Source organism: Electrona antarctica, assembly GCF_951216825.1.
Source record: "Electrona antarctica genome assembly, chromosome: 2".
Taxonomy (NCBI): domain Eukaryota; kingdom Metazoa; phylum Chordata; class Actinopteri; order Myctophiformes; family Myctophidae; genus Electrona; species Electrona antarctica.
In genome coordinates, this window is record NC_136807.1 from 23783111 (window position 1) to 23803858 (window position 20748).

Sequence of the window (20748 nt, forward strand, 5' to 3'; positions counted from 1 at the left end):
ATCCATATCAAGTACACATCACATATCAAGTATCACATCACATCATTGCTATTTCTGGAAGCAGTTGTCCTATCATCCTATTGGCCGTTCTCTATCAGGTGTTTTTCAAACCTATTACCACTGTATATTCATACTTAATTTTTCTCCCCTGTGAAATTGGAGAAAAAAGTTAAAATATGGAGATAAGAGGTTTCTGCATGACGATATCGAAAATGACTGCATTCCGCCTGCCATTCATTTAAGCTTTGACAGAACACACCTCATATTTAGATGTATGTGTGATGATGATTCCAATGGTTTTAATGGTGACATCATCTCTCTCTGTAGGGTGTTTCTGGAGAAGCTGGAGCTGCTGGCGCTACAGGACCCAGAGTGAGTGTCCATGTTCAGGACCTTCTCTTTACAAGGCTACACATTAGCACACGTTACGTCACTGCTTCCCAAACAGTGACACATTTTTATGGGTCCCTTTTATTTTTATTTTTGAATTCATATTATATACAGTTTAAAAAAAACACATTCCCCAAAAAGCTAAATAATTCATCAAATTCAATGATTTTAATGAATAAAGAAAAGAAAAGTCAAAATAAATTAGAAAACAAATGTTTAAGAGCTAGTGAAAATAGCAAGCTTGTGTGCTTGTAGATCTGCTATTATCATTAGTTTGGGTCCAGGCAAATGTCTAATCTCTCTTTTGGGTCTGGAGCTGAAACGTTTGGGAACCACTGCAGATGGTACTGTATGTATCTCCCGCTCATTGTCCCGTGTTGTTTCTTCACAGGGTGAGCGTGGCTTCCCTGGCGAGAGGGGCGGTGCCGGACCTCAGGGTCTCCAGGGACCTCGCGGACTTCCGGGAACGCCAGGAACCGACGGACCCAAGGTCAGTATTGTGAACACGTGACGTCTGAACCACGGAGCCACACTAGATCCGTTTCCGTCCACAATCCATTATCAACCGTGTCCGACTGTGTATCAGCGTCTTGTCCGGGTGTTTCGTTTGTCCTCCATACTCAGACTGTCAGCCAAATCACATTTGTGTCCTATCCAGATTGGAATCAGACCGGTTTTTATCATGTCTGAACAGCATAATAACACATGAATAACAGTCTGTCTTAAAGATCTAATTTAATAACAGTGTGGAGAGTCAGTCCTAAAGATCACATTTAATAACAGTGTGGACAGTCGGTCCTAAAGTAAGTAGGTCGGGAGTGGCTTATTGTCGGTATCAGCCGGTAACATGCGGGAGTCTGTCCCTGTTACAATGCGCTAGACCCCTGGGAGATGGATGCTGCCACAACCTACCATCAACTCCCAGTACTTACCGCACGACTTGCCACACTCAAACCGTGCTACTCATTCGATTGAGTATGAATCCATGAATTTGTGGTCCAAAGGCGAGAGCTCTACCGACTGAGCTACCCGGACACAACATAAAGACCACATTAAATAACAGTGTGGATAGTCAGTCCTAAAGATCAAATTTGAGAAACAACTCCCACCAACGCCTTTCAGTGTCATCTTAGTAATAATAATAAATACAAATCCATCCATCCATACTAATCCAGAACCACCTCTTTCTCTTACACCCAGGGAGCTATCGGACCATCTGGCTCTCAGGGAGCCCAGGGCCCACCCGGCCTCCAGGGCATGCCAGGAGAGAGAGGAGCTGGTGGTATCCCCGGAGCCAAGGGAGACAGGGTGAGTAACATTATTCTACAGTTCAAGTCGTCAGAGTTTGCGGAAGGCACGTCAATTCAAAGTTATTCCCTGATAACTTATTAGAATTGCCAAAACATTCAGTAATAATATTGCATTTATTAATCCAAGTGACAAGAGTATAAGCTAAGTGAAATATACCTATTTACTATAAACGTGATTTGTTTTTGACAGAGATTGACTACAGTATTAACCCTAAATCCATAGTGTGAGGTTGTCGCATTCTGTGAAAAAAAAACAGATCTACAAGCTATCAACACATTGATGCATTGTTAGCTTGTAGATCTGTATGCGCCCTCGTAAAATTATGACTGAGGGTCCTATTTTGTCTTAAGTACCAGGGCTTATGACTTAACTTAAGACCTGGAGGCGTACGTGGCCAATGCTATTTGGCTGCTTTGTGTGGCCAAACAGCAATGGCCACACCTCCAGGTTTCAAATTAAGTCTTACGACCTGGCACTTAAGACACGCATAATTGGGCCCTTAATGTGCATGGCAGGTCTGTGGGTCAACGGTAATATCACTTATCAATATCACTTAATAAGTAATGCAATTTTATTACCTTTAAGGAGTAGCAAGTAACTTGTAACTTAAGACTCTTCCTGAGTAACCTGCTCAACACTGGTCCTCACTGTATCTCTGTATCAACCAACATAGTGATGATGATGATGATGATGATGATGATGATATCCTCTCTGTCTAACAGGGTGACAACGGAGAGAAGGGACTTGAAGGAGCTGCTGGAAAGGACGGTGGTAGAGTGAGTACCTATTAAACCACTTAACCAATATACATATTGTATATTTAGTCTATAGACTCTGAGGAGCGTAACCATCTCTTCAAAGAGCTGCAGCACAACCTGCTGAACAAATGAACCCATGACTGCCGTTAAACACACCTTGTGATGTTTGGTCCGGTCTGGTCCTTTTCTCCCTCTACACGCCACATTTCTTTGCCAAAAATATCAGATCTACAAGCTCACACTGTGTCACAGTGCAATGTGTTGCGAGCTAATTGTGCTGTAGATCTGCTATTCTTTGCTGAATGTTTGTCCCAGAATACGTACGCTAGGGTTCATGTGGTTACACACCTAGGATTCACCTTCAGTCTGAAGAGGTGAGTGCTAGGGAGTGAGAAGGGTGGTTTAAAATTGGAGAGAGTCTACAAGGGGCGTTGTTCATTTCACATATTTGAAGACAGAAGGGTGTGGGACGTGTGGAGCGTTGTTCAGGCTGTTTTAGGGAAGGTTCCAGCCAGATTCTCGGTGTGATGTTGATGCTTCAATGACAGATGATCTGATCACTCACTACTTGTCAATTTGTGTATCTTCTCTCCTGTCCATCCATGTTCCTGTGATCTCCTCAGGGTTTGACCGGCCCCATTGGTCCTCCCGGGCCTGCTGGTCCTAATGGTGCCAAGGTGAGAACATTCTACATTTTATCAGCCATATCACATTTATTGGCAGTTTGATCAACTTTGTATTCATCCACATAGTTTGAATATTGACCCATGTTCACTTGAAATGGCTGGTGTTTAATGTGTGTTTATTCCCTTCCCAGGGTGAGACTGGAACTTCTGGACCAACTGGTGCTGCTGGTGCCCGTGGTGCCCCCGTAAGTCGTTTATTCATTCCATTTCATCTACTAGATGTAGTGAGTTTGTTTGCATAATGTTGTTGTCTTTTATACAGGAATGATTTTGTTCCGAAGGTCAAAGGCCGCTCTCGTTCGAAACACACAAGCAACTCTTAAAAACAGTGTTGTTTGAAGAATTATAACTAGTGAATAGTTAACATTATTGGATCATCATCATTATTGGAACATCATCCCATAATCTTCTCCCCTTGTTACCTGGATCCAGTGGAACGCTGTTGATCTCAGGTTGTTGCACCACCAAACCTCCCAATTACAGGCATCCACTGGTCACATGGCCCATGTATTGATCCAGAGAAAAATACATTTCTGCAAAGCGAAATCAGTCAAACTAATTGCAGTGTGCATCATCAAATGAGCACCTGTCACCGTCCGTTGTACTGGACAGTAATTGCAAATGATATTGCAGATTCTGTTCTTCATCCTTGATAGAGATTAGAGAACACAATAGCACTGATGACATATTGTTGCTGTTGGGCAGAAACCTCTTATCTCCATATTCTGACTTTTTGTTTTTTCATAAATGAATGCCCCACTTGACAGCGTCACACAAAAGCATTCAAAGTAGTAGATCCACAATCTTGAAATGTTCCGTGATATACGCCCCAGAATAGAGAGTATGCACACGCACCCTTCATTCTTGACAGAAAGTAGCTCATAAGATGTCTGGATGGTGGATTATTATTAAACAAAATCTTTGTGGATAGAAAGAGGATATTAAATTCAAGCCTTTCACTCACCTGCAATGTTGGTGAGTTTAATGTTGTTTAATGCAATCAGATGGGACTTTTAAGTTTCAATGAATGGGCTGTCAAAGGCAGAAAGTAGTTTTTTGCCACTCAGTAGGCGTTCCCGCATGACTTCTGGGAAAAATGTCACGCGCCATGGATGCTAGTTAGGGTCCATGTTGTTCATATTTCATATTTGGATCTATAAGCTTGTATTGACTGTCTTGTGTTGCTGTGGTAGGGTGACCGTGGGGAGAACGGACCTCCTGGACCTGCTGGCTTCGCTGGACCCCCTGTGAGTAAAACCACAATCCACAGTGTTATCTGTTCAAAACTGTTCATGCAAATCAACATTTCAGCTCCGCTCCGCTGCTGTGAGAGCTGTGAGATATCTTTGACGGCATTTTTATCTGCATTTTGATTGGAGATTTATTTGAGATCATTGAAATAAGTATGTATAATAAAACTATTGTCAGATTCCAATGTATGACACATCATATGAAAGCTTACAACCTTCAATTTCATAACCTGAGATCAAATGTAAAAAATGGCCCTGCCATACTTTGCCACATTTGTTATCACACACTGTCACATGTACGCTATAAATAGTATTCACACAATTATGCTACCGTCTTTAATTGTCTTTAATTGTGTACCTTCTAGGGTTCAGATGGACAGCCTGGTGCCAAGGGAGAGCTTGGAGAGGGTGGACAGAAGGGTGATGGTGGAGCGCCTGGCCCCCAGGGACCTTCAGGGGCCCCTGGACCTGTGGTGGGTACTCAGCATGTCAGGCAGACGCATCCAGTCTGCAAGGACCTTTACCCTTAAAAAAACATCAACTCAATTTCATTGTAACTAAGACATTCAATAGAATTTAGAAATTCATATTTTTTTAATGCCATATTTGGCCAAAAACTGCTAGCCTAGCCATCCAGCCGGCTCTGCTCTGCGAGACTCAGCAACAGCTGATTTGTATTATCTTTCAAAGTGTTCCCAAGTGGCAGTGACTGGTGTTAAATGGACACAAATATGTTGTTAATAGTTATGTCTTTGTTTTTCAGGGACCCACTGGTGTTTCTGGAATTAAAGGAGCGCGTGGTGCTCAGGGCGCTCCTGTAAGTCACTGTTGTTTTACTTCCTGCTCATGTCTACACAGGGAATAGATGTTAAGCCTAGTGTTATACTTAGTTAGTTGCACGCCAATGTTGTGTACCAAAAATACCAACTGTGTTGTGATGAGACTTGTGTGTTTGCAGATCAGCTAATGTTCTCCAGATAGTCTTTATTAGTTTCATTAGTCTAGTTTTTATTTGTTGAAGTGAAGATACATTGATTCAACTGTAGACCGTTTAAAATAATTGACTGGTTGCTAATCCTAACCCATATAGACCTGAGGTCGATTCTAAATCCTTTCCCATGTTTTCTGAAAAACTTCAAATATATAAAAAATGTACCAAACAATGTATGATGCTAAATACGCTGTACTGTACATACTGTATGGCTACAACAATCCCAAAAGGGGTTCCCGGATTGAAAGGTATAGTCACATATAGGGGTTCCATTAGGTGTGTAACTAATTCGGACTCTAATTGTTATAACGATAACTGTCATTGGTATGATTCGGACTCTTGTTGGTACTGTATAATCTGAATTCTAGTTGGTATAATTTGGACCTTCATGTCATTGACAGGGTGCTACTGGTTTCCCTGGTTCTGCTGGACGAGTTGGAACTCCTGGTCCCAACGTGAGTAATACTGAGTATTAATAATATCTGATTATCACACATCCTAACTGAGTAATACTGAGTATTATCTGATCATCATCACACAGTTTATTTGTGGTGGGACACTATCCCCTCCAATGTCTGGCTTCCGTGTGTGACGTCATGTGGCAGCCAAGTCTATAGACTTTTTATATCCCCCCCCCCCCCCTGTTTTAAGCATGCACCCTGTGACGATGTCATGTGGCAGCCACAGTGGGTGCCCCTCACTTCACACGAGTGTGATTTTTTTAATCAATCAAAGATGTCTATGCATGTCACTAATTTTATCTCCCCTCCCCCCTTACTTCATGTCCTTTTAAAGCTTACCTCTGAATATCCTGTTAATTTCTTTCACTCTTCATATTTCCAAAGCATTAGAGATGTTATAACTAATTTCTGTTTCTCTCTCTGTGTGTGTGTTGCAGGGTAACCCCGGTGCTTCTGGCCCTAGTGGTCCCTCTGGTAAAGACGGACCTAAGGGTGTCCGCGGTGACGGCGGAACCGCAGGCAGACCTGGAGACGCTGGGCTGCGTGGAGCTGCTGGTTTAACTGGAGATAAGGGAGATGCTGGAGAGGACGGTCCCCCTGTGAGTCCCACTGACTAAAGCGTATCATCTATAGATACATCAACTGTTTCAGTTATTATAAATTACATTACTATACTATATTAGCACAAAGCAAACAAAACTAACTTAAAGCTACGAAACACTACAAAACGTGTAGCACGCGGTGTTGACCTGGCATTTCATGGTGTGTGTGTGTGTGTGTGTGTGTGTGTGTGTGTGTGTGTGTGTGTGTGTGTGTGTGTGTGTGTGTGTGTGCGTGTGCGTGTGCGTGTGCGTGTGTGTCTCTACAGGGTCCAGATGGTCCCGGAGGCCCTAGTGGTCTGGCTGGATCTCGTGGTATTGTTGGTCTGCCTGGCCAGCGTGGAGAGAGAGGTTTCCCTGGTCTCCCTGGACCTTCTGTAAGTCTCTGCTTTACTTCCAAGGGTTCTCAAATCCCCAATTTTTTAAACTGGGGACCCCTCAAAAGTAGGACATTTTTGAACGGAAGAGTCACTTAGGACTTGTAGAGATTGTAGGCATTACATCGACTTGACACTAACACTCAGTTAGACTAACTAAGACTCACAGGATAGTGTATCTGTTTATAGTCATATCACAATATTTTGCTATACAGACATTGAGGGCTATGTAAGAATTGTGTTATGAAAACTCATGTGATACGACCTTAATCTTACAGTAAACTTTGACTTGCAAGCTAGCTTAATCTCCTCCTTTAGCTGGATTATCCAAACATTGATCCTATTACAAGTTTTTGTTGGATCAAACCAGAAATTGCCGAAACATAAATGCATGTATATTCCATTCAGTCTGAGCAGAAGCAGGAATAAAACATTCCCACCGGACATAAACAATAATGACCAGAGGAGGGGTGTCAACCCATTTATTAAGGGTGGACACTGGACAGTCAGTCCTAAACATCACATTTGAGAAGCTAATCGTATATTTGCCTGCATTCTAACCAAACCTGAGTGTGAATCAGAGTTGTGTATTTCCTGTGTTTCAGTGTGCGTGCGTGATTTATGCATTTGACTGATCAGTGTGTATTATTGTGTGTTTTAGGGAGAGCCCGGTAAGCAGGGATCTACTGGTTCTGCTGGTGACCGTGGAGCCCCTGGGCCCGTGGGACCCCCTGGACTGTCAGGACCTCTTGGAGAGCCTGGTAGAGAGGTAAGAAAACAACACCAACAGAAATACAGTAGACACAACAAAATGTAAAAAATACATTTTAGCAGGACGATGAGACCGAGGCAACAGTACATCCAAGTTTATTTGTCAAATGAGTTGAGCAGAGGAGCCAAAACCTATGCTGTAATAAATGTATTGTTACTTCCAAAATGATAATGATTCAAGTAGAAGTGGAAAGATTTGCTTAAGTATTGAGTCACTTCACACAATCTGATCGTTTATCGTTTAAATAATCAGAATGTAGAATTAAAAGTGATAGTCAAATGGGAAAAGAATGGCTGAAGTCTACCGGAGACAGACAAACAGACAGAATGTGCATTTAAAGAAATAAAACTAATAACTAATAAACAGAATGAAATGCCACTGTACTATTACTCCTTTATATTTGCCCCAATGTAAAGCAGTAAAACACTTTTTCTTCTTCTATATTACTGTAAAAGTGAAAGGTACACTCACAAATACAATTCAAAAGTAAATGTACTCATTACTACTCACCTCTGTCAAATACCGGTACATAGTAAGAAGAAGAATTCAAGTCAATGTACACAAGACAATTGAAACATGCATGTCTTTTCAGACTGTTGGATTAGATCTCCCATATACAAACCACATTGTTATTACAAAAATAATCAAATTGACTTATCTGTGCTATGCTTGTAGCCATAATTCTGTATTACTATGCCACTATGCAAAATACTGTATGCGTGCTCGCCGTGCTGATATCTTTAATAATAATACATGTACTAAATTCATTCCATTGAAAAGGATGAACAAGTTGCATATGATGACAAAACATGTAGCATGCGGTGTTGACCTGGCATTTCATTGTGTGTGTGTGTGTGTGTGTGTGTGTGTGTGTGTGTGTGTGTGTGTGTGTGTGTGTGTGTGTGTGTGTGTGTGTGCGTGTGTGTGTGTGTGTGTGCGTGTGCGTGTGCGTGTGCGTTACAGGGTAATGCTGGAGCAGATGGTCCTCCTGGCAGGGATGGCGCTGCAGGAGTCAAGGTACACCAAACTGATCCCAGTTCAGCCAGGCTGATACTTGTCTCACTGCCTGCCATCGGCATATCAGCATATTATTTGACATGCACAGATGGCAGTATAGCCTCTAGAGTCTAAATGTTGTGCTGGCTGTGTAGATTATTTGTTGCTTACCTGCTGACCTGACAAGGAGAAGACTGAACTGAACAGTTATTTGTCATAATGAAGATTTATTTGTCCGTCTGTCCGCCCCCAACCCCCCGTCCCGTCCCCATCCCATCCCGTCCCGTCCCACCTAATTCATGTTCCTTGTTTTCACCCGTAGTCGGCAGGCAATTTAATAGAGCGAAATATGTTTGTGCCAGTGATTTGATTCCAATGACATGATTCTCATCTCTCGTCTCTCGACGAGACGTCACGCCAGCTCCCGCTAGAATCAAGAGCATTTACACGAGAATTGATAACAGAAGCCAAAGCCTTATTGGATTCCGACTCTCAACAACTTCGGAATCGATTGAATGACTCGTTCTCGACCCCCGTCCCTAACCCATGGGCCTGTGTCTTCCTGTAGGGAGAGCGTGGTAACACCGGACCCGCTGGTGCACCTGGAGCCCCAGGATCCCCCGGAGCCTCTGGCCCCGTCGGACCCCTGGGCAAGCAGGGAGACAGAGGAGATGGTGTAAGTAACATGTTACAACCACACACATGTTGTGCTGCTGAACAAATATGATATATAACATGTGTTACCTTTACCGCTTAAGGCTATTGTATATGTAGTCATACTCCTGTGTTGTTTAAGCTTTTGCCCCCATCCCCCCCCCACACACATTTATAGTGACATGCCCAAAAATAGGTATGAAGTGATTAATTGAGAGAACAAACACTTGTATTTCAGGGTGCTCAAGGACCTGCAGGACCCGCTGGACCAGCTGGAGCTAGAGGCATGGCTGTGAGTAATAATCACATGAGGAAGAGTGCTGTTATACTGTAGAACAGATCAGGATGAGTGTTATATACACAGTATATAACAGACCAGAGTGCTCTTTACTGTATAACAGACTAGCACTACAGTACTATGCACAGGTGCCATTTGTTGCATGGCTGAATCATTTTTTGCATGTGTATTTTCAGGGACCCCAAGGACCACGTGGAGACAAGGGAGAGGCTGGGGAGACAGGAGAGAGGGGACAGAAGGGTCACCGTGGTTTCACTGGACTGCAGGGTCTTCCCGGACCCCCTGTAAGTCACACACTCGCTCGTTCACAGCGGCAGCGCCCACATTTTGGGGCTACGTGAGGTTACATCTGTAGCGCATGATCATACTGTATCTGTAGTGGTTCTGTCGGTTTTAACATCACGTTTGTGCCAACAGGGTTCCGCCGGTGACGCCGGTGCTTCCGGACCTGGCGGACCTTCCGGAGCCAAGGTGAGTTCCCAGGATTCAGTTCAAGTCTTTTTGTAGTGTTCTAGTAATACTTCTAGTAGCTAATGCTATAGGGTACAGCTAATAAACCACAACCACATAAACAGTGACAATAGCACACGTGAAAACAACATGACAATCCTAGAGGAAAAACAAAAGAACAACACCAGCAAGACAATGTACTGTTCTGTGTTAATCATCGATCAATCGACCGATGGATTAACAGTTGATGGCATGAACATCAGGTCCGACCACAGTCCACACCAAGCACTATAACTATGTCCTTCATCGCTGTCTTTGTTATAGTTAGGAGAAAAGAAATCCCCCAGGCTTGTCTTGCCCTCGTGGATATTTACAGTGTAGACTGTAGAGAGACAGGAAACAAGGAGAGAGAGAGTCAGGGAGTGACATGTAGCAAAGGTCCGCCAGGAAAGTACAGACAATGAAAGCCAGTGTGCTTTAATTAGCCACCACTGTGATAAGGCGGACAGCTGTAATTAATTACCTTCCATGACGACAGAAGAAGACAGACACAGCTGAGTGCTATCTCAGGCTGGAATGAGCTCAGCGGCATACAAAGTAATGAAAATGATGGAAAAATAGAACTGGAGGTCTAAAAAAATCTGTAACATTCTGTAGTGAAGTTATCTTTGATGTCACTGAGATGTACTTCATAATGTTACTGATTTTTTTTAGACCTCGTAGTAAATATGTGTCATACATATTCCGAAGGAAACCTGGAGACTGACATTCAGTAATTGGGTGTTGTGATAAAAAGAATAACTTTATAATGGTGTGTAAAAAATAAAAATAAAAATTGCCACGGACAAGACCAAGTCTTTGCCACGGACACATTTGTCCGTGTACGAACATATTGATGACCCCTGGTGCAAATATTTTCAGGTTCAGATTATATGCAGTGTCATCAGTTACGGCAGTGGTTTTCAGGGATTTCTGTGCCTAGGCACACCGAAGGGCTAGTCAAAATCTGAAGACACACCTGGACTTGTCTCACAGCCCACCGGTGTGCCTTGTGAACTTTGTTTGAGAACCACACTGACCCTGTTAATACTACATCAACGAAATGTCAACGAGAATCGTTTTAACGGCTGTATTATTGTTTTATGTGTGCAGGGACCCCCTGGACCAGTTGGACCTGCAGGTAAAGACGGAGGTAACGGAACGCCTGGACCCATCGGACCTGCTGGACCCCGTGGACGTTCTGGAGAGTCCGGACCTGCTGTGAGTGGCACGCATCATCATAACCACTGTTATAGGCCTACTGTAAAAACATCATCATAAACACTGTAATAGGCCTACTGTAACTGTACTGTACAAACAATGTCATTGTCTTGACACCACAACCCAACATGTCCCTTCTGTCCACTCTTAGGGTCCTCCCGGTAATTCTGGACCCCCCGGACCCCCAGGACCTCCCGGCCCCGGCATTGATATGTCCGCCTTCGCCGGCCTGTCTCAGCACGAGAAGTCTCCGGATCCCCTGCGCTACATGAGAGCGGACGAGGCGTCGAGCTCACTGCGGCAGCACGACGTGGAGGTGGACTCCACACTCAAGTCCATCAATAACCAGATCGAGAACCTACGCAGCCCCGACGGCTCGCAGAAGAACCCCGCACGCACCTGCAGAGACCTCAAGCTCTGCCACCCAACGTGGAAGAGCGGTGAGTTAGTTAGTTAGTTAGTTAGTTAGTTAGTTAGTAAGTTGCCCATATATCGTGTTGGAGGACATTGAAATAGATAAGGGACCGGTCGAAATTTAAATAGGGGTACCCCTGGAGGAAATGTATGTGTCCTGATATAAAATACCATCACCCTCCCTGTGAATGAAAATAAAAATCCAGTCCCTTCCCCAGGTGATTAAACAAAAAGGAGACATATATATCGGCTGCATAATTGCTTACACACCAAAAACGGATATACAGTATGGGTGTGGCTCTATAGTGGAGAGATAGATGTTGGCCTGCCCCAGCCTGTATGATTTCTGGTCTAGAGGGGCGGATGCCGGCGAAAACAGCCGGTAGATCCTATTGGTTCACCAATCTGAGTGCCCGCCCCAGAAAACAGCGGAGAACACTGATGTCACCAAATTTGGAGCGACGTAACGTTATCGGCTAGCGAAATACATGTTGACTCCCACTTCCTATGCCAGATTTTCCAATGGGTTTCCCCAGGCTTTTCTTTTTGAGCCGAATGCGAACGAAAATAAAAGCCTGGGTACCGAGGCTAGATAGATAGTCTGAAGGGAATTAGGGAGAAACATGGACACATCCTGAACACTCTTGTCTGTTGTTTCTGTGCAGGTGACTACTGGGTCGACCCCAACATGGGCAGCACGGCCGACGCCATCAAGGTCTTCTGCAACATGGAGACGGGCGAGACCTGCGTCTACCCCAGCATCGCCCAGGTGCCGCGCAAGAACTGGTGGACCAGCAAGGGCAAGGAGCGCAAGCACGTCTGGTTCGGAGAGACCATGAACGGAGGCTTCCATGTAGGTTTACATTTGTGCTACACTGTCTAGTTTATCTCCTCTCTGCTGTTCTGAAATGATCCATCCATTCGCCGTGTGGATTTATACCATTTAACAGTCAATCAATTGATATGAATGAGACCATCTAGTCCAGTGTTTCCCAAACTTGAAAACAACGAGGGGACCCAGTGAATGGGTCCCGACCCAGTAGTGTTTGGGAACCAGTGATCTAGTAGTATGACTGAATATGACTTGGTATCAATTTGTATGAATGGTGGGCGGCAGTGGCTCAGGGGTAGAGTGGCCAGTAGAGAGGCTGGATGGATTGGATGGCAACCGTGAGGTTCCCGGTTCAATCCCGGGCTTCCCCAGAGTCAGTGTCGAAGTGTCCTTGAGCAAGACTCTAAAACCCCTAATTGCTCCCGGTATGCATGTTGGTGCATTGCATGGTTTCCTCCAATCCAATCTATGTAAAGCGCTTTGGATAAATGCACTATATAAATGCACCATTTACAATTCATGAACATGCTTATATTGATGATTAAACCCCTCCGTTTGGTTCTTCTCTTCGCCCCGCCCACAGTTCAACTACGCTATGCAGGAGGGCCCCGCGGCCAACGCGGCCAGCGTCCAGCTGACCTTCCTGAGGCTGCTGTCCACAGAGGCGTCCCAGAACATCACGTACCACTGTAAGAACAGCGTGGCCTACATGGAGCACAGCACGGGCAACCTGAAGAAGGCCCTGCTCATGCAGGGCTCCAACGACGTGAGCATCCGCGCCGAGGGCAACAGCCGCTTCACTTACGGCGTGCTGGAGGATGGCTGCAAGGTGAGGAGAACCGCCCGGCGGCGCCCGCCACGGCGCCAACATGTGGAACATAACATATTCACTTAGCCTAAAATACACTACAGATCATGTTTCTTTAGCTTTGAGTATTATGTATGTGTGTCTTGGACATTGTTTAAAGGTAGTGTGACATTTTAAGTTAAGTGCTAGTAGTAGTAGTAGGGGTATGGGCTTTAGTTCCGACATTTTTTGGTTAGACCGACAACCTACCTCAAACCCTAACCTAACCATAACCGCAAGCACGAGAGTAGCACATGTTCGAGCGCTAGTCCAACCGTTGTTCCCGCATGTCGGATCTGCTTGTGCATCCCAGTAGTAGTAGTAGTAGTAGTAGTAGCAGCACTAGTTGTTTTGTAATAATTGTAAAACAATCAGATTTGTCTCTTGAATCGAGTGTAACATATTCCTCTTGCTCTCCACCCACAGAAACACACAGGCCAGTGGGGCAAGACTGTCTTTGAGTACAAAACCCAGAAGACGTCCCGTCTGCCCATCGTGGACATTGCTCCCATGGACATTGGTGCTGCGGATCAGGAGTTCGGTGTGGACGTAGGAGCCGTCTGCTTCTTGTAAAAAAAAAACATTGGAATATCCATCAGTGGCCATCAACAAAACAAGTTAAAAAAAGTTTAAAAAAAACTTCAACTACGAAACATTTATCACACACTTCCACAATAAAGAAGACATGGAAATTATAAGAAACGAAAAAAAGAAAGAAAATTGATACTTTTTCTCTCAACACAAAGAAGTGCTGTTCCAAGTTTTTTGTACTCCCTTGGATGTTCAGCACTGAAAGGGCACCGGCAATATTCTTTTTTTTGTAAACGACACAAGCAAGCGTTCCCTGTCTGACGACCCCCCCCACGTTCCTGAGATCCAGTCATGTTTCCACACCATGGCGCACACTGTAGAGACGGGGAATCCTTCCGAGCCAGGAGGAACCGGGAGATGGACCGACCCGATCGAGTAAAAACAAAGTGATGGAGACACAAGAAACATGACTCGATGTCACTTATTTATTGTCTTAAAACCTTGAACGGGTGGCGGGGTTGAGGTAGGACTGGGGCGGGGTTTTTTTTTTCTTTCTTTTTTTTAGAAGACGAGGCCCCTCCCACTACAGAACCAAGCCACACCCTCTTCTCGCCTCAGTCCTACGCCATCTCCTGTCCCACTGTCTCGCTCCTCCTGTCCCGACCAAAAACACAGCATTTTTGAATCCATGTAGACCAAATAAACAGTACAATTAAAAAAAAAAAAAAAAAGGTTCCAGCCCGCTCCAGACTTATCCATCACATTATGGGAGCGGAGAGATTCTTTTTTGGTGTGTATTATAAATCCTTGGTTGGTTCTATTGTCGTAAAAGTCTGTGTTTATACAACCATATGGTTATATATATATATATATACTGTATATATATATTTCCACATTCTGTGTACATACATGTGTCTGTATGCGCACCAACACTTTCTACAAAAGTGAGGTTTCATTTGGGATGTATGTTTCATTTGTCATGCACGCCCCCTACCCCCCTTGACTGCCCCATTAGATTAGATGTTGTTTTACCCAGTTTAGTATCCCTCCCCCAAAAAACCTTGACAAATTTAAGGGAAGAATTTGTTTTGCTTTTATTTTAGTCATCCTGATTGTTTAAAAGCTACCTCACGCTGAAAAAACAAAGTGAAAATGTGTGACCTTTATCAAATCTAAGCTGACCACACGGGGCTGAGCAGGCTATCTTAACTTGGGGTTGCTCTAATCTTCACAAGGTGCTATGACTTCAAGAATCCATTGTTCCCCAGCCCCCCCCTCCCCAATTCCCACTAACCTCACACACCACACACACCCCCCACCCTGGAGGGACTGGTGCAGCAGGCCAGGCCGGCCACATTTTGGGGAGAAAGGGGCTTTAAGGCGTGGCCTCCTCGGAATTCTTTTTGCCCCCAAACCTTGAACCATGGGACTCCAATAAGGAAAGCCACTCAAAAAAAAGAAGAAAAAAAGAAGAAGAACAATCAGGGTGGGTTGTCTCTGTGTGTGTGAGGGTGTGTATATTTTTTATTTTTGTTTGTATTATTAATTTTATTATGATCACAATCTTTTGTTTTGTTTTGTTTATTTTGTTACACTTTTTAATTGATGTAAATTGGAAATAAAAGGAAAAAACCAAGTAACAAATTAAGCTGTTTTTTTTTTTTTTTAATTGAGCTTTTGAATAAAAACAGAACTGGCGAGGGGAAGATGCGTTTGTTTTTGTATTCCTTTCAACGAAACCTTTCATACATGTGTAGTTCGTTGAATTTGTCTTTGTTCTTTTCTTTTTGCGATAGCTGTTTGTTCTTGAGGTCAGTTAATCTTGTACGTGAGTGCACAGTGTTTGCATGTGTGTGTGTGCGTGTGTGTGTGTGTGTGTGTGTGTGTGCGTGTGTGTGTGTGTGCGCACGTGTTTGTGTGCGCGCGTGTTTGTGTGTGTACTGCATGTGTTTTGAGAGAATGTGCAATGCAGTGTGTATTTTCCTGAGACTCAACAACAGAATTGAAAGTACTGTATACTGCACGGGTTTCAGGGTGGGGGTGTGCTTTTGGCCCCTGTTTGTTTGAACTATAGGCATAAATAAAGGAAAGAAATTTATAACGGTGAGTGGAATTGTGAAGTATTTTGTACTGTAATTATTGAGTAAACGGCCCAAGATCAGTATTAAACAGTGTTATCATGACCAATATTGAGTTTTGATTACAACCAATGTATGTAAAGACCGGACATTATGTTGCTTTGAAGTAATATACTGTACATGTTAGGAATGCACCAGTAATAAAAAGAAAAAACAATCCATTAACAACAATAGAATTATAGACTTTTCATTGCTTTGTTTATAGGGTTGAATGGCACTTCTGCAATAATTCAGAATGAACCTGAATGGCGTAACTGACATAGTGTCGGCTTTGTCATACAAAACAAACCACAAGACTTTACAAACAACAAAATTAAAAGAAAAAAGAAAGAAAAGAAACAGCTGATGTATGAACAATAATAAAAGACCTAAAACACAACTCAAGAAAGCTTATAGGCCTACATGTAGACTAGTGGGGTTTTCTTTTCAACCAGTGGTCCTTCAGGGGGTTCCAGGTGGTCCCCAGCTAAATTATGGTAATCAAATGGACCCTTATTAGATCTTTAAAGGTTTCATGACATTCATTTTCATTTATTTTTATTTGTCGTTTTTCTTTTAGGTTTTATGACCTCAATTAGGCCTACACCGAAAAAGCCTAAACTTTGAACATTCAGTGGATTTTCTGTGGTCTGGAGTTTTCTCTGGGGTTTGGAAGCCTTTTGAGCTGCAATGAAAACAGTGAAAACAGTGACATCTGCTGGGAAATCCCATTGACATATATGGGATTTGCAGGCTGTGACATCACAAACAGCAGGGAAATCAGAGCACTTGTTTGAGCTAGAAAACCCCAGTCCACAGAAAATCTACTGAATGATAAAAGTTCAGTTTTTTTGGGTGCTCAGAAAACCTAAAGAAAATTAAGAAAAATTACAAAAACCTTTTTTTTAATGTCACAATCCCTTTAAGAGGTACATTATTGTTAAACACCGGCATAAGGCTACTTAATTTACAATAAGTCTACACAATTAGAGCATGATAAATTAGTCTTATGTTGATCAACGTTTCTCTGTTATCTCACTTATGGTGCAACATCAATACAGCATGGAATTGTGGACAAAATCTTATCCAACAACAATGTAGGCCTAATATTCTTTAGTTTTGGGTCTGCGAGGCAAAATCTCATCAAATGTGGCTCAAATGCTGAATAAATATTGGGACTTGATATGAAAAAGGTTGAAAACACTAATGACACTAGAGGGCAGCATCCCCCTGTACTCAACTGCACAGGTTTCAGGGTGGGGGTGTGCTTTTGGCCCCTGTTTGTTTGAACTATAGGCATAAATAAAGGGAAGAAAATGATGGTGAGTGGAATTGTATTTTGTACTGTAATGATTGAGTAAACGGCCCAAGATCAGTATTAAACAGTGTTATCATGCAGACCAATATTGAGTTTTGATTACAACCAATGTATGTAAAGACAGGAAATTCTGTTGCTTTGAAGTAGGCCTAATATACTGTACATGTTAGGAATGCACCAGTAATACAAATAAAAAACTATCCATTAACAACAATAGAATTATAGACTTTTCATTGCTTTGTTTATAGGGTTGAATGGCGTAACTGACATAGTGTCGGCTTTGTCATACAAAACAAACCACAAGACTTTACAAACAACAAAATTAAAAGAAAAGGAAAGAAAAATAACTGACCCACTCATAGCAGATTAATGATGGCTGAGCAGATGTTCTGGAATGGGGCTGTTTAGGATGTAGTTCTACATGGAACTGTACTTGTACTGTATAGCAATGCCTTCAGTTGCAATGGCAGACAGGGTATTTCTCCTAAACTCATCCAGGTAGGTGAAAGACAATAGACAAGTCAAATAAGTAGTAAGCATCAAGGCTGAAACCTTGGCCAAATAAAGGGAAATTGTTACAGCACAAAAATGTGATACAAAAGACAATACTCAGACAACAATACACAAGACACCTTCACATAATACTCCTGCCATTGAATTGATTTATTAGTCAGAAATGTAAACAGCACATGGCAATCATCAGACATTAAGGCTAAATGGCTTAAGGCTAAATGGATTAAAATAGTCCTGGGGTCTTGTTTCCATTGTGGTCATATGTATTCAATTCATCAACATAGCATAAAGAATTAACAATAATAGGCCTACATGTCATCAACAAATACAAACACTATATGTAAGAAAGAGATGGGGAATTACATTTACATCCCGTGTAGTCAACTGATAGATGTCTTGTCAGGCCGATCTTGAAGGAAACCACACATCCTTTAAATGGATGGTGTCAGGGCATTCCACGTTTTGGTTTGACCCTCATCCTCCTCGAAATACTTTCAACCCTTCCACCTCTAGGCCACCAACAGAGCTGGCCTTCTTCATGATCTTATTGAGCAGCTCCCAGGCCACCTCCTCAGCATACTACAGCGTGGAACAGAATGCTGGGTACCACAGACTGATAAAGAGCATCCGCATTAGCCTGTTACTAGCCTCGGAGACCACATGCATTTTCCTTTCAAAAGAAAGCCTGGTACTATAATCTCTCAATCTGTCAGCACCACTGCCATAAACATGTTGTGTTGTTGTTAGTAGGAATACATACAGAAGCACCTGGGAGAAAGTGGACTAAGAAAGTGACTCTGGTGATGCGAGGTTAATCACCACTGCAGCCCTTTTGTCTCCACCACCAGTGGTGGAAAGTACAAAAGTGTACTTTTTTGAGGTATTTACTTCACTAGAAGTATCTCAGAGGCAAATATTGTACTTTTTACTCCAGTACAATGATTTGACAGCTTATAGTTACTGTTACTTTGCATATTTGGATTATTAAGACAATAAAGGAAATATTTGCACATCCACTTTGTTCAGATGCAGGTCAGGTGCATTGGACAGTCCCTCTGTACCTTAATCAAAAACATACATTTACAATGTAGGCAATGTGTGAGGTGTCCAATTGTCCCTGAGCAAGGGCTTATTTCTTGCTTATTTGGTTTTGTTTCATGTCAAGGACCCACAAATTAATATTACTAGACGTGTGCCCATCGGCCACTGGCCTACTTGGGAACGATGCAAGTTGGGAGGGAACCAGTATGCAATACCCGTTGTAATAGAACCCATTTTAACTGCCTGTCTGTGTCCCTTTTGTGCCAGATCTCTGTATGGGTACTACTATTCCCACACAGTAGAGTCACGAAGATTCAAGATGCGTCTCTCCACAGCTGGTGGATGGAAAATGAAGCTTGTGCGTGGCTGCGCAGCGTCGACCAGAAAACCGGAAACGCTTTGCCCACGCTGCAAGTTGCAGCCTCATGCGAGCTTCATTTTCCATCCACCAGCTGTTTAAAAACCCGGAAGAGATGCCTGCTGTAAGCTGCATCTTGCATCTTGTTGTAGCGACTGTCTGGAAGCGGCTAATCTGTCTGTCTGCCTGTGTCTGAAGAGTGCAAACTGACAGTACACCCAGACATAGGCGACTAGGCGCGACAAAAAAAATCGCTCACGGCAGGAGTCTCTTCCTGGTTCTTAGACAGCTGGTGGATGGAAATGAAGCTCCACTCACGCGGGAAAAAGCTGTGTGCAGGGCAAAGCGTTACCTGTTTTCTGGCCGACGCAGCTTTTTCCAGTGTGGGTGGAAGGTGCACAGAGGTGTGGCCCGGTCTCCTGCGGGAGGTTTGCACATGTGCAGTGTAAACAGGAACTGCGATGACCCGCGATGAGTCCTTTGTCTTTCAGTCTGTTATACACAACACAACACACAACACTGTTATACACAGTCTGTTATACACAACATTTTTTCCACAGTTATGAAATTGATATAAAATTAAAACAAAATCAACATTGTATTATTCTCTTTTTTTGATATCCTTTTTATTATTTCAGTTCAGGGTCAGCAACTATCATGCACCTCTAGCACCTCTGCTGGAACACTCCATCATCGCAGTTCCTGTTTGCACTGAGCATGTGCAAACCTCCCGCAGGAGACCGGGCCACACCTCCGTGCACCTTCCTCTTTATTTTTCCTAGCTAAAAACCGGGAAGAGACTCCTGACGAGCGATTTTTTTGTCGCGCCTATAGTCGCCTAGGTCTGGGTGTACTGTGACTGTGAAACGTGGACTGGTTAAGTAATCAAACGGCAGGTGTGGGGTTGCCATGGCAATCAATTGGCTGAGGCAGAGACTGGGAATTCTACAGTTGAGGAAACTTAGGCTAATTAGGTCCACTGGCAGAGCCTGACCACAGCCTTTTGTGGCTCTATGGCAAAAAAAATAAGAAATCCCACTCCACACCCCTGGCTGCCGGACTATTAGAGCTGGTTGCTTGTTTCTCTCGTAAAATCTGTTTAAAAGCACTCAGCCGGTTGAAGCTGAGAACTGGATTTCCCCTGTGGGATAGAAGGACTAATTAAAATTTAATGAGACACCAACAGAAATGGTGGCATGAGCATCAGTGAGGACCAATTATATTAGTGGTTCTATTTCCATGTCAAGGACCCCAAAAGTAATATAGGCTATTTGGCCGTGGCCCCTCATCTAGCTGTGGCAGGGAACATTTGTTTAAAAAAATATATACACAATTTGTAATTTTTTTTTAAAAAGATCTTTAAAGTAGCAGATCTACAAGCTCACATTACGGTGCGTTGTGAGCTTGTATAGCCTATCGTCCTTTTTCAAATAACCGGTAGGCCTATAGTGTTTTCAACTGATAACCCTATTTAACTGGGGACCACCTGGAAGACCCTCAAGAACAACTGAATTATATGAATAG

The 20748-nt window shown here is 43.2% G+C and overlaps 2 protein-coding genes across 3 annotated transcripts in view; one reads left to right on the plus strand and one right to left on the minus strand.

Moving 5' to 3' along the window:
• col2a1a (collagen, type II, alpha 1a) overlaps positions 1–15583 on the plus strand; it is a 64445-nt gene extending 48862 nt beyond the window's left edge. Inside the window, exons 33-55 of the mRNA XM_079517630.1 lie at positions 328–372; positions 782–880; positions 1591–1698; positions 2424–2477; positions 3083–3136; positions 3277–3330; positions 4339–4392; positions 4761–4868; positions 5159–5212; positions 5788–5841; positions 6285–6446; positions 6716–6823; positions 7485–7592; positions 8559–8612; positions 9160–9267; positions 9484–9537; positions 9720–9827; positions 9961–10014; positions 11146–11253; positions 11405–11693; positions 12333–12520; positions 13083–13328; positions 13773–15583. Coding sequence (XP_079373756.1) covers positions 328–372; positions 782–880; positions 1591–1698; positions 2424–2477; positions 3083–3136; positions 3277–3330; positions 4339–4392; positions 4761–4868; positions 5159–5212; positions 5788–5841; positions 6285–6446; positions 6716–6823; positions 7485–7592; positions 8559–8612; positions 9160–9267; positions 9484–9537; positions 9720–9827; positions 9961–10014; positions 11146–11253; positions 11405–11693; positions 12333–12520; positions 13083–13328; positions 13773–13919 — 2418 coding nt within the window. The 3' untranslated portion in view covers positions 13920–15583. The remainder of the gene's footprint in view (positions 1–327; positions 373–781; positions 881–1590; positions 1699–2423; positions 2478–3082; positions 3137–3276; positions 3331–4338; positions 4393–4760; positions 4869–5158; positions 5213–5787; positions 5842–6284; positions 6447–6715; positions 6824–7484; positions 7593–8558; positions 8613–9159; positions 9268–9483; positions 9538–9719; positions 9828–9960; positions 10015–11145; positions 11254–11404; positions 11694–12332; positions 12521–13082; positions 13329–13772) is intronic.
• The window catches only part of LOC306937603 (glycerol-3-phosphate dehydrogenase [NAD(+)], cytoplasmic), a 359426-nt gene that overhangs the window by 194677 nt on the left and 144001 nt on the right, over positions 1–20748 (minus strand). The gene's annotated exons all lie outside the window — the stretch shown is intronic.